This window comes from Gallinula chloropus, assembly GCF_964237585.1.
Source record: "Gallinula chloropus genome assembly, chromosome: 4".
Classification (NCBI taxonomy): Eukaryota; Metazoa; Chordata; class Aves; order Gruiformes; family Rallidae; genus Gallinula; species Gallinula chloropus.
This window is the reverse complement of record NC_140088.1, coordinates 25,052,774-25,067,060: the sequence shown is the minus strand read 5'-3', so window position 1 is coordinate 25,067,060 and position 14,287 is coordinate 25,052,774. Positions and strand designations below refer to the sequence as shown.

Sequence of the window (14,287 nt, the reverse complement as noted above, 5' to 3'; positions counted from 1 at the left end):
TCTATCTGTCACAAAGGGCCTGAAGAATACAGCAAATATTTTATATTAGGATTTATGTCTCTGCCTTCAGTTTCACGAACAGAATTTCTGTTTGAAAGATACAGTTGACTCATTACATCATCTCTTCAATCTAAACTATTTAAAATGAAGAAATGTCACTCTAAGAGAAGCTAAAAGATGCTCTCAGTTCTACTCATAGCTTATTTTGCTTGTCCAGTTCTGTCCTCCTGTATGGTAATTCTTTCCAACAACCTTAAACTCAGCAACACATCAGACACAAATAGTGTTTCCCCAAAACTTATTTTTGCCTTCACTTAACAGCCTTACCCACTCATATCCCACACCTACGTAGGAACAAACAATCTATAAAGCAAGGTTGTTCTTTTTTGACTCATTATAAGCAAGGATACAACATACCTAGCAGTAGACTGGTGGGGTTTTTTTTCCAAAGTACACCCAGTTGGCTAGGTATGGGCATAAATGTGGGTGTTTTTCTGAAAACCCCAGTCTGCTTACAGACAGTTTGAGCAGGAAGCCTCCATAGATTTTCGAAAGATATTTCATCTAGTCCTACAACAGCAGTTCTCAAATGTAAAGGTAATTTGCCTCTTAATAAAAAACCAGTGTGTATAACCCTGGTGAAAACAGAAGGAAAAACTTCTTGGAGACCTTATAGCAAAGGTAAAATACACCCTTAAGTGTTGCTCATGGACTGTCACCATCCGTGAATACTGCTATTAGGTGATCCCCAAATGGTATAAATGCTAAGGATGCGGCTACTGCTTAGCTAGATGCAATGAGGATGTCAAGCCTGGATGAGGCTCTGTTTAGCTAACTTGACCAGCCCTGAGCGTTTTTTCACAGAGAACCACTTGCTGATACTTCAATAGGAACATTAAATAAGATAATACAAAAATAGCAATTTGGTATGATTTCAGCTGAGACTGATCCAGACAAATTATCAAGAAGCAGCTCAAAAGCTTCCACGGTACTTTGCAGCAACATAACCCTGTAGTCTTAATTTTTTCATTTCCCGCTTTAACTGGTTTCCATTGAATGTACTTGCTATATCAAAGTTTCCAAATATTAGGATAAGGATTGCAAAATGGATAAACAATTAATTTTAGCCTGAGGCCTTTGTTAAATTTTCTGCAGTGCATCTAATGTATTTCAATATTTACAGTGGACCTAATCCAAAGTGTACTTGAGTGAATGGGTATAGTTCCATTAGTGTCAACAGACTTTGGAAATACAGTCTTATATCAAATAATAAGTGAGCTGCAAAAATAAAGTGATCTTTCTCACAGAAATGGAGTCTGAATGACTTCACCTTTTAACAAGATGCTTCCTGAGTTGGCAAAGGGGGTGGGGGAGGAGGGAAGTGGGGTTTTTTGTTTGGTTTGGTGTTTTTTTAGTTAATCAAGAAGTATGTCTGCTTCTTCTTGGGCAACATTCATTTAAGTAGCATCCTTTAAAAATTCGTTTCAGTTGATCTTCCCAACCAACCTCCTCAAAGACACTCGTAGAAATTCTTTGTCACAGCTAAATTACTTGGCATTTGAATGTGATGGCAAAAGTCTGCTTTAATCCTCTCAGACATCACTCATTTTTGGAAATGAAAAGCCAGGCCTACTAAAATACACTTTTTCCTTTGCACAAAACACTCAGTCACATACTTGATTTGATCTCTACTCAAGACTGTACTTAAAATCCTTATGATACTAGTGGGATTCTGGATATATTTCAGCACTACCCTGAATGAGGCTATTTTTCAGAAGGAAAGCCTGTGGATATTTTGCTCCCTGTCAAGGCAGAAAAGTGGATATTCAGCAGTACATACATCCTGTCATTTCCAGCATTCACAAATAAATTGCAGAGTCACTTTCTTTACTGAGACAAAATAATACAGAGTCATCGCGTTACGCTTTTTTTGACTCCTTTATTTCTATGACATTTTGACAGTACCTGTGGGCGGATGGTGTTATTTCCTTTTCCAACATTGTGAACAATCCCAGAGATGCAGAGTGGACCAGCAAATCCAAGCAAATCAGCCAAAATACGAAATGTGCTACTGAGAAGTAAGGGTCTTCCAAAAGCACAGCAGAGAGCACGCCATATTGACCTGGATCCTTGTGGAGATGATGACCTTTTGTTCTGTTTAGAATTAAAACATTAGTAAGGATTATTTCCTGCATTAGCCTCAAGTCTGATATATTACTGGTATTTTTATCCCTGCTTTAATTCATTGAAAACCAGTTGCAATCTTTGAGCTAGAAAAGCACAGGGACTACAGTTACTATTTCATTTTTATAGACTTTATAGTATTAGTCTCATAGCATTAATTTCTAGTATCCTCCACCAAAGAGCCATTATTTCTTTCCTACCCTTGATAGGGATCAAATAAGTGTGGTGTTTGTGACTTTCTGGGGAAAAATAAAGAAAAAAACCCAATAAACCAAAAAGAAGAGGGAAAAGAGGGAGGGAACTGACAGGTTTTGTGTTCCTGAGAACACAGAGACTGGAAACCTACACTCTTTTTCGACTGGGTGCTGAAAGCTTCTCTTAGAATCCTGAATACACTCAAGTCCCACCAGGACTCAAGCAGAGTCTGAGATGAGGTAGTTTCAGCCCTGAATTCTCCTACAGACCAACTATAACTGAAATAACATGGAAAAAATCGTCCTGCAAGGCCTCACTAATATTGACTCTGTAACTGAATGATTCCAGGTTCTTATTAGGAAGAATGATAATGGTGTTCAGTGAATATTGTCCATAATTATTTTCCATATCAAAATAGAGGCCATATGGATTTTACATGCTTTTAACTGGTAATGTACTTGACATGCATGTTTAGGTAGAGAAACTTCATTAGTTGAATGAAGCACAAGTGAGTACGTGATCTGTGCCTGGAAAGCTATGCTAATGGAGACTTCAATTGTGTCAGATCTGCTGACACAATTTTGTATCATGCTCATAGCATCAAAAGTAACAAGAAACTGAGAAAGCAGGTGGATGTAAGTCCATGCTTTGCATACCTTCTGTGCTTCAAAAGCCTCATTAAGGCGAATGTAATTGGTCAGAGCTCTCATCGCAATGGGAAGCTTGCCTATGGTTTTCAAGTCTATTGGTTTTTTATGGGCAGTCTTGATAAAAGTATTCATCCACCAGTATGTTCCCTTGGACAGCAGGTTCACAAATGGCTGTAGGAATCGAACACCAAGATCCTGGAGATCCTCAGGAGGTTTAACTTCTTTAGGAGTTTTGAAGAAAACGTACCTCTGATGTTAAAAAAAATGCCAAAAGAATCACAGTAAATGCATAGAAAGTAAAATTCCACACAGAATAGACAAGGGATAAAGGACATAGAAGATAATCAATGAATCAGTCTCATTTCTCAGAAGTACCCAAGGAATTTACTATTACTTTGTTTATGAGGCACAAATTTGCATACTTGTTAAAAGAAAAACAAAACAACATAACCAAACAACTTACATATCAAATAGTACAGCCCCAGCCTCTTGCTCTGAGTTCCAGACAGAGCAACATATATATATATAGCTTCAGGGCTGTGCCTAAGCTAGTGTCACATTGATACCACATCATCTCACATTTAGTTAGCCCAGAAGACAGAGTTACCTGTGCTGTCTTGAATAGGTCTGGGAAACCACTGAACTAGAGAGCATTACCAATTGTTTTCATTAGTTTAAATGCTAAAAGAACAAGGGCAGACTGCTGATTTTCTGTTGTCAAGATAAAACCTTTTCAGACATGGCTCATTTTTGGAATTGAGTAGCCAAGGCTCTTAAAAGTATGCCTTTCCTTTCTGAAAAGTACTCTATCACATATTTTATTCAACCTCTACTCATTACTGCGCTGAAGTCCTATTAATCTTAGTAGGATTTCTGGATATGGTTGTGAAAAGCCATCCAGAGGAAAAATGGGCACAGTAGAAGGAACAGAGGAAGTATAGTTGGGTTTGAAACTCAAGCAAGTCAGTCTTAGGTCCTCCAGAAGAAGATGAAGAAAGACAGGAGGAAAGGGTGAGGCCAATGCCTGCTGTTTCTCCTAGCATAGAGGACTCATGTTTTATTTTCTTCCATCCCCCTTCATCCATCCTCCCCCCTAGCAGTGGCCAGCTCTCCATGCCTGCCAACCCTTCCTTCAGCAGCTGCAGCAACAAACCTGGCTCTCCAAACTCTGCAACAGATACGTTAGGCAGTAAAAAAAAAAATCCATGCTGATGACAAAGTCATTCTTTGCATCCTTTAATGATTAAAACCAAAGAAATAGAACATAAAAGAAAAATGACAATAAGCAGTGATCATTTTTTATTATTCTTTGTGACCTATGATTCCACAGTGATTAAATCTCATTTAGTTAGGCAGTTCTATGTGAGGAGGTTCATGAGCAAGTCTCTCTGATGCAGCCCAACATTGCTGAATGCATTGCTGGAAAGAGTTCACATACTAATGTGAGGGAAGGAGTAAGAAAATTTACATGAAAAAGTGTCTTTCCCTCCAGAGATTAAGCTTAATTTTTGCACACTAAGTGAGGGATGTGTGAAGGGAAGAACTCTGGGATGTATCTGTCCAGCAGTTTCCAAAGCCATTTCCCACTTTGGATCATGACTGCAGACACCAGAGGAGAAAAAACCTCCAAAATTAAATATAGATATATATATCTGGGAGGTGAGATAGCAAGTCCAGTTGTCCTAGTAAATCACTTAATTTGCCTGTCTCCCAGAAAATGTAGTATGTTATTTGTATGTCTTCAGATATTCCCCGATAGAGCAGCCTATTCCTTTCACCCAGTCTTCCCTTGCATCAGAAATGCTTGTTTCTGATGACTGAAACTGTGACTCAGAGATATTTTTAAAACAAACTTGAACAGATGAAATTCATCTCAATTTAACTACAATGGAGTCTGGCATTTTTTTAAATTATGGAATCATCTGGTCTAATAAAGCTGTATTAACCATTGACTCTCAAATAATATTTCTAAATGACTTTTTTCCCCTTTCCTTTAGAAAAGTATTTCACAAATAATATTTCTAAGTGACTTTTTTCCCCTTTAGAAAAGTATTTCACAGTAAGTATCCAGAAAGGGGAAGAAACAAACAAGACACCCCAAAAACAAAACCAAAAAAACAAACCCACCAACAAAAGAGAGAAGATTTTTATGACACCAACTTACCCTCACCCTGATGACATTGATTTCTACAGCTAGTAGCATTCCATATAAAACAACCAGGAGTCCTGTGAGGCAGAATCGAAGCTGAGAAAATCCAACCCCATTATCACAGAACTTTACAAATTTGATGGTTTTAGTTATGAAAGCTAAAGTCCAATAGAACAACAATGCTGTAGGGAGAAAAAAAAACAACCAAGTTAAATCAACTCCACAGTTGCAAAAATATACAACAGGAGTATTAAATATTCATTCACAAAGAATGCAACAAGAATATTGAAAATGAGAGAGTGGCCTTTCTGATGTCAAAACAGAAGCCTAACTCAGTCCTACAATCATGAAAATATTAAGACAATGTCAGTGCAAAATTCCTTTCCTATTAGATTTAGTGATATTTGGAAAGTTTCACAAAGTGAATTCTGCTGAAGGAAATTTCCATCTGTTGTAAACATGCATCAGCAAGCTGAGTTCAAGGGAGGGCATTGCCCCATGAATGACGGTGCCTGTGACTGATGCTCTTCAAATTTGGTTAATGCTACAAGACTGCTCGACTTTGTCTTGAAGGGAAATTGATCTAATTCCCCCTGCAGATGTCTGCAATGTATGCAGAAACATGTTAAAATATTTTCTCCAAACTGCTGCTGCTCTATTGTTCAATGCACACCCCACACCATAAGCCAGATCCTGTTCTCCATTCTTAAGGAAATACCTTCTAGGGTTTTGTTCTTTTATATGACTCTCTCATTGTTGCTCTATCTGCCACGATGCAACAGCTGGAGTGCACTCTGCCAAGAAAAACGTGCATATCTTTTTGGACTGCCTAGCACCAGAGAAAGTCTTCAACTGAATCATTAGAAAACATAAGTCTAAATTGCAAAAAGTTCATCAGGAACTTGCACAAATTTATCTTTTACCTGAGCAGCATTAGAAAGCGCCTAACGCAACATCTTCAGGTGATAACTGACATCCCACTGTTATACCTTCTAGAAACATTCTAGAAACCTATTTACCTTCTCACTTTTGAATATAAGTGTATATAATCCAATCTGGCAGGTGTCACAAGCTGCTCAAGATAAGGCTCCTTGGAAAATACAGTTATGGGTCTTTCTTTTAAGCTGTGTTTATACGAACTGGCTGGTGAGTGCATACTGGCTGAGATTTCTAGAAATTCTCACAATGAACTTCTACTGTCCTGAACTGCCTATTGATCAGACCACAGTGGCATGCCACATTTTCATTTCCTTGATTGCTTTAGATCTCTTCTAGATGCCTGCAGCCTAAAGGACCTCACTTTTCCTTGGGCTGTGTAAGTGACTTCAATCCACAACACCAGGGTGTAGATTCTTACCTGGGGCCAGAACACTGCAAATTAAGTGATGTGGAACTCAAATTGTTCTGTTTTTTTATTGGATTAAGCACAAAATTTAAAAAAATCATGTGCTTGACTGGATGTGATTTATTCACTAGCTTGTGTCTGTTTGGAAGGAAATTTGTGTAGTAAGCAATAAGTATTATTGATGAAAGGAAGTTCCACTTTAAGCAGTAAACTAATTCAAATGGAATTAACAGCAATGGCAACATAAAAGAAATTTAAATCAGAAATCTAGATTACTCTGACTGTTTTACCAATCTTGACAGTTATGACTGATTAAAAGAAGACAACTTTATTAAAAAATTCACGTATGTTTCCATACTAGTATCCTTTTCAGACAAAGCCCTCAAAGTCCTATCAAAATTTCATTATTTTCTCCTACTGTTGAGTTTTTAAGGTTTCTTTAGCTATAAAATAAATACTAACTTAAAAAGCAGTGCGATCAGATGTTAGCATTCAATTACTTATTTTGACTGTCAAGAAGGCTAGCAGATTTTCCAATTCAGTACAAAAGCTATTCTAAAATATGTCCTGCTAAACTGTACAACTGTTAACACACCCATTCTGCAACACTGTGCGAAGAGCACCAAAATCAGCGTTATTACCAGAGTCACCTAGCAAATAGTGCTACCCTGGTGAAGCTATGTTTGCTGAAATATTATTGCAGGCCAAACGCATACAGGGAAAAACAGATTCAGACCAAAGTGTTCCAACAGTTTGGACACTCAACTGGGATCCTGGACTCAATTGTTAGCTTCAGAAAATATATATTCCAAACTTCGTCAACTTTTTTTGGTAAGACAAATGACTACTTAAAAATAGCCGACAACCTGGGCATATAGCTGAAAGTCAGGACCAGTACAGGGACTTTGCATCCTTGCCTTGCATATGTCAAGGGAATGTGTTAATCCCCAAGTCTGTTGTGGTATCTGACTCTTGAAGAACTACAAACTCACTTGGTTTCCTTAAGGTAGAGTGAAAAGAGATTAAAAAAACCAAGAACACACCCCCCCCCCCCCCCTCCCCATATCACAGGACTGCAAGTTTTATCCAATTCAGAATTAATGAACAGACCATTAAGGGTCTTCTGGGACTACATCAATAAAAGTTTCCCAACTGGACTTTGTAAATTTTGGGTAAGGCTCTGCTAGCTTTCACTGTATATGGCAAGACACTCTTGCAGTTAAGTATTGATCGTACACCTGGGACAGATGATGTCCCACAGTTAGGTGGAATTTCATCAGCGCCCAAAAGCAGCAGAAGGTGCCACATCAGGCCATTTACTTTATCTCTGTGCATGTAATATTAGATCTCCTCTAAAACATTTTACTACTGAAGAACCCTCTTTTGGTTTCCTTTCTCATATACTCAGCAAAAAGTTTATCACCAACTGAAGCTTTTTCTTATGGTTCCCATTTACCTCATTCGTGCTGGGCTCTACAAGAAAGCTGCTTCATGACCACATTGCACTCTAGTGGGTTGATAGCAGAGTTTAGGTGTAATTTAACTACCTCATACTGGGCTAATTTGCATAAAGTTATCATCACCTCGTCCCAGTTGTCAATATGGAGCAGTTGCAATTAAGCATTGAAAGATGACAATCCTCACAGTTAGATAACAATAGATCTGCGCAGTCAAGAACAAGGATGGAGAATTCCAGAAACGTGACTTAGGTTTTCCCACAAACAGAAGACAATGAAAAGAAAAACAAACACAAAAATTAAATCAAGAACCCTCAGTTTGTGAAGACATTGGATTGAAATTCAAGGCAGACCAAGTAAGTAGGAAAAACTGTGGTAGTCTGACTTTCGTTTGGTTTTGGAGTTTTTTTTGCCTGAGAGTTAGCTTTAAATTTTCCAAAGGAATCTATTCCCTGGAAATTCTTGCAAAATGAAAATTCATAATTACTAGCATTTATACCAATAACACTTTAGTGTCGTTATTCATTGGTATAACTGTTTAATATTCAATATTATCCAGAGCTTAATCCAGCACCAACACCTCTAAATACTGAACAAAATTATCATAAATGAGAAATCTCTACAGAGAAGGGATTATGCAGAAATGGGTAATCAACGACCAGCTGTAAATTTGTGCTTCCCTTAACAGCAGGAATGTGGTAGCAATACTGAATTATTAAACACTGCATTATACATGTGAAGTAATAATACCACCACCATGAAAATCACTGCTTGCTTTCCACATGTGATAGTAATGGGCTAGCAACACTTTCCTGAGACATAACACCTAGTCCTTTGAGAAGGTATTAAATAGACTGTGTTGACTTACTAAAAAAGTAACTAAATAATCCCCCCAGTTATAAAAAGCAAAAAAGATCCTACTTAAAAGAAGGGTACAAGAAAAAAAGTAGTCTCAAATAAGAAGACATAAATGTTGTCAAGCCTGAATAGAAATCTGCAGGTTTTGAAGAGGGATGCCTTTTTTTATTTATTAACAGGAGTTACAGGCTTGCCATGACATGCAGTTCAAAACAACCCTCAATATTTAAAAACTTCCTCAAATCCTTCTTACTGACTTCTCACCACTTGATGAAAACTAGAACAGAACTTTGATACACAGAGCTAAAATGATACAAGACAAACCTTAGTGGAATTTATTAATACAGAAAACCAGCACAAGCAAAATTTGATGAGCCAGGACCACCAAAGAAATCACAGCTAACAGGATGACTAAATACGTAGGCATCCACAGTTCACAATCTACTTAAACACTAGAGAATACATCACCAACTGCATGATTATCAGCAGTAATGGCTTCTCTGGAGGTAGCTACAGTTTACGGTCTTGCAGAAAAAAAATACAGTATACTAGTAGTTCTTATACATAGCATTATCTATTCACCAGGTCTTAAAGCAGATTACAAAGAGAGTTTTAGGAGCAACAAGCAAGGACAAGCAGGCAAAGTAATAAATCCAAGGTCATACTGAAAGTCAGTGAATGTCGTTCATTTCCCCCTGGTTCCCTGTGTATTTCTATAGATCACACACATGAAGATGGCTTCAATCTTGTACCATGCTTAAATGCAACATGCTGACAAGCAGTGAGATTTGGACAGCTTTCAGAGTTAAGAATTTGCAGTGCTGTTTTTCCCCACAAAGCCAGTTTTTCCTAGAGGAGCCTTTGGCCAAGAACAACATACAGAATACTGTAAGTTAAAAGCGCTGAAAGCCACGAACTGTTTCAGACCCAAATATGGTAATGACAACCAGCAGAACAGAATATACATGTAGCTTTATCCCTCCAAACTCGCAGGGAGACTGCAATGACATGCCACAGAATGAGCAGACACACAGTACCAGTGTCACACTTCCAAGTCATGTTAAGTTATGAGACATACCAATTAACAGCTTCGGGAAATTGGATGTTTCAATGTTATGATAATAGACAACTGATGTGATGGCTGCCAAGAATGCCATCCCAGCTGGCATGTACAGGTGTAAATGGCGTGATTCTGAAACCCTGAAAAAGAAAAAAGTGAAAGTCCATTAAACTCAAAACCTCTTAGCTATTTAAATATTTCCCTTCTAATTTATGAATTGTATCCTATACACAGCCCCAGTGTAGGCTTTTCTAGAATGAGTTATGGATTAAAGCTCTCCGGTTTTCTATTGGATTTATGCTCCTAGATCACATAGTTGGATTTCAGATTCCTCCCCTGTGCTGAAAATGAAACGTGTGTACTCCTATTTCCTGCTGAAATCAATTGGAACATTGTTTAAATTAGGAGAAGCAGCTCAGCTCCAAAATGAGAAAAGTTAATTTAAGTTGAACTAGTTTGGGAGCTGTCCATCAAAATATGTAGATAAGACCGACTCACAACACAATTTAAGATTTTCAACAGAAACGTTTTGTGGAAATGTTTCATTTTCATTTCAGTGACTGCAAGCCACCACACAAAACCTAACCCAGGATTACATATCCTGAAGTTTTGTTCTATAGAGCAAAACTCTCCTGACACTTTGCTTCAGGTAGCAGCAGAGAGGGTACTGCCAGCTACAGTCCTTTGGGAATATGGGAATTGTTGGGCAATATCCTTGGGTTTTGCAGAGGGTGGCAGAATCACATGTCCACCCTCTTACCTCTTACTTGCCATCTTCTCCTTCTCACCTTTGACAAAGTAATGAAGTATCCTGTATTATCAGAAGGTACAACTCAACAACTCCAGGAGAAGAGGCATGAAGAAGCCTTCAGGCCACAAACACGCTGAGAAAGTCACACTTTGTTCTCTGAACCTCAGGGAAAATAAATGAGCACATCTAGGTCTATACTTGCTGCAACAAAAGCTACTTTCTTGTAGTTTTGAGAACCAGAATAGGGGCAGTGCTATCAGGGAGCTAGAGATCATTGTGGGACATCACATGCCTGAACGCAGAACATCCCAAATGTCTAAGAGAACCGTAGGACCTCAGGAGGACCCTGTTGTCTCATTGACAGTGAGTTCTATGTGTATACAGCAAAATGAGAAAAGCTTCCTCAGCCTCTGAATTCCCAGCAATGCCAGGGCATTTTGTACAACAGGGCTCAATTCTCAGCAAATAAAAAAAAAAAAAAGCAACAGGAACAGATTTCCTCATGCAGCCCAAGCTTCAGTAGGTTACACTGCAGGAGTGGGAGGTTTTCTTAATTTTATTTATTTTATAGACCGAAGTTGCTGGAATTCCCCTATATAACCCGGTCTCCAACACGCAGCATCTATTGCTGAGGTGCCAAAGCCTTTGACACCCAATTGCTCTCAGAAGGGCTTACCAACATGATGCATTTAGGTCTTGGAAAGCTCATGAGTCTCAAAATCTGCTTTTATTCACTGTAGCACTAGCTAGCCTACTGAGTGCTCAGGAGGCACGACTGTGGGTTGGCACTCCCCCAGTATAGCTAGGAGCTTCGATTCTCATCAGGTGACGCTTATTTCTTAACAGCAGTGTTCTGAGTCAAGTCAAAAAGCAAATGAACACAATGAGAGAGATTGCTAAAGAACAAAATAAAACAGAGAAATCAAGGCAGGAGATTTTGCTTTGAGCATCCCACACCCTGATATCTCTAAATAAGCATGAGAGAAATTCTTTTTTAAAAAACTGGCACAGAGAAACATCCTATTTATATATGTTTAAGAGAAGTTATAATAATGATGATATCAGCTTCTACAGCAGAATACTGCGGTGCCTTTCACACTGTTTTATGAATAGTTGTTACATAGATGACTAAACAGAGAGATTTTGCTCTATTTAACTTCAACTTTACAATCCCTGGGTCAGAAGTTCATAATAGTTAAGAAAAACAGGTCTTTCTTTAGAGGAAGATGCTCATAATCATTGTTATACAACATCAGCTTTTTTCCCATGATAAATCACTCTCCTGTATCGCTTGTTTCACTTGAAATATATTTTCCCTACAGATTATTGTTTAAAGGCATCCTAAGTTGAATAACAGATGATGGATCATGCTCATATAGCGTAAGCTGCTCTGCTCAAGGTAACAGATGAGATGCACTGCACAAACATCAGAAGATACCCTGTGGGGTGAGTGAGAATAAAAGGAGTGGATCTACTGGGCCATAAAATGAATGGAACTCAGTCTGTGAGGGAATGGTATGACATACTGCACACATGGGAGTTCTGCCCAAGTGAGGGCTGTGGGACTGGGTCCCTGGACATAAAACATTTCACAAAATTGTCACCATCTGCTTTAGTTGTTAGGATTTATCCATGATTATTCTTTGGAAGGATAATGTCATTAGAGTGAACTAAAAATTATTAAGGTCAGTTGTATGTATGCACACACTTGGCAAGATCTGTGGAATTTTTGATACAAGGTCAGTGGGTTAATCACTAAGAATACAGATTATATGTTTATAACCACAAGGAATATGCTCTAAATGAGAATTAAGACAGAGACAAAATACCTACCCTGAAACCTTTAAAACGCTCAGTACTATTAGGAGAAGATAGGCATACACTTACCCATCAGACACTATGCCCTCTGCAATTTCACACACCAGCACAAACAAGAGGATAAAAGTCAGTATCCAGCGTAGATTGTGGCCAGGAAAATGAAGCCATGTGCTATGATGTATATGTACTTTGGAACTCTGACTTCCCCATCCTAAAGAGGAAAAGAATACTGTGAAGAGCTTGCTTAACAACAAGAGCGACATACAAAGCTCCTGCATACAGAAAAGCATGTGTGCAACAAACTACTGTACTGAAGTTGACACAACTGTGTGATTAGATGTGCATATAATCAAACATTTTCAGAACTGTGTTCTCATTACTTCATTTCATACCAAATAAAATCAACACAGCCTTAAACCCCTATACTTTCAGTTACTTACTATCAAGTAATCACATGTATTAAACAGTTTCAAATATAACAACAGCTTAAGTGAACAACAAACAAGCATTTTGACAAATATGCACAAACACTGTAATGCATATACTATTTTTTCTTCAATACATTTAATTAAATAACTTCTGCTTCAAGTTAAAATTATCTTATTAAAGTAATTCATTCTTTTGATCTAGATGAAAATTTGCAACACTGAGAAAAGCCAGACCAACAACATAAGGAGTTCTCCAACTGACCCCATTTTTACAGTTGTGCTGTTCTGTCAGCCCCAAGACCTTTCACCATCAGCAAGAGACATGAGTGTTAAATCACACCGCTCATGCCACGGCTATCTAGGGGAGAGACCAGGCTGAGCAGCACGGGACTCGAAGTAGTGACAGCCGCATGTATGAAACCACCGGGCCACCTACCGGTAACCTCAGTTTTATGTTATTAAATAATATCTGCTGCAGATACGGCAAGAGTTACAGCAGCCGGGCATCCATCCTAGTTATTATCAGTAATGAGGAGGGCCGTCCGGCTGCCATAACTCTTCAGTAATTGCAGAGATCGTTATTTGATAATGTGAGGGTTACTTGCCAGGCTTTCTGGATTGCAATAGGTTTTCGGGGGCGGTGTGTGTGTGTGTGTGTGTGTGTGTGTGTGTGTGTGTGTGTGTGTGTAATTTTTTCCTTCCCGCGCTACTAGTTAAAACCTGCAGGCAAATCCCACAGCCTCCTCCAGCATCCAGCCAGCCCCTGACTAGGGGGCGGGGGGGGGTTCACCCGCAGGAAGCCCCGCGGGCTGCCCCGCCTCGGAAACCCCCGTCAGAGAGAAACGGGCACCGCGGTCGGGAGCAAAGAGAATCCCGGATAGCGGGCGGTGCGGGCAGCCAAATTCGGGAGAGGCGGTGGCAGGAGCATCCCGGAGCTTGCACTGCGTCCTAACACCCTTGCATCTTCCCGCCTCCCCGCACGGCACAGAGGGCGAGGCAAAGCCAAGCAAGCGGGGACGGGGGGGCAGGAAGGCACACGGCAAGGCAAGAAGGCAAGGCAAAGGTGGGGATACACGGCACACGCCACACAGCGGGGGAGGCAAGCCCACGGCAGGACAAAGCGAGCCGGGGGCGGGGACACGGCAAAGCAAGACGAGGACGGGGGTGTCAGAAGGGAAGGGGGGCGGCATACGGCAAGGCACGGGGAGCCCCGCGAGCGCTCACCGATGAAGAGGATGGGGAAGGTGATGAAGAGCAGGAAGACGTGCGGCACCACGTTGAGCGCGTCCACAAAGCAGCCGTTGTTGAGCACGCCGTGGTCCACGTTGTAGGCGGTAGAGTTGTCCTCGTCGCCGCAGAAAGCCAGGGCCATGGCGGGACCCTGCGCGCAGC

General features: G+C 39.8%; 1 protein-coding gene across 1 annotated transcript in view; it reads right to left on the bottom strand.

Moving 5' to 3' along the window:
• The window catches only part of ABCC8 (ATP binding cassette subfamily C member 8), a 75,001-nt gene extending 60,714 nt beyond the window's left edge, over positions 1-14,287 (bottom strand). Inside the window, exons 1-6 of the mRNA XM_084263363.1 lie at positions 14,120-14,287; positions 12,537-12,678; positions 9,917-10,038; positions 5,194-5,360; positions 3,036-3,278; positions 1,966-2,154 (exon numbers count right to left, since the gene is read on the bottom strand). Of these exons, the coding sequence (XP_084119489.1) occupies positions 1,966-2,154; positions 3,036-3,278; positions 5,194-5,360; positions 9,917-10,038; positions 12,537-12,678; positions 14,120-14,267 (1,011 nt within the window). The 5' untranslated portion in view covers positions 14,268-14,287. The remainder of the gene's footprint in view (positions 1-1,965; positions 2,155-3,035; positions 3,279-5,193; positions 5,361-9,916; positions 10,039-12,536; positions 12,679-14,119) is intronic.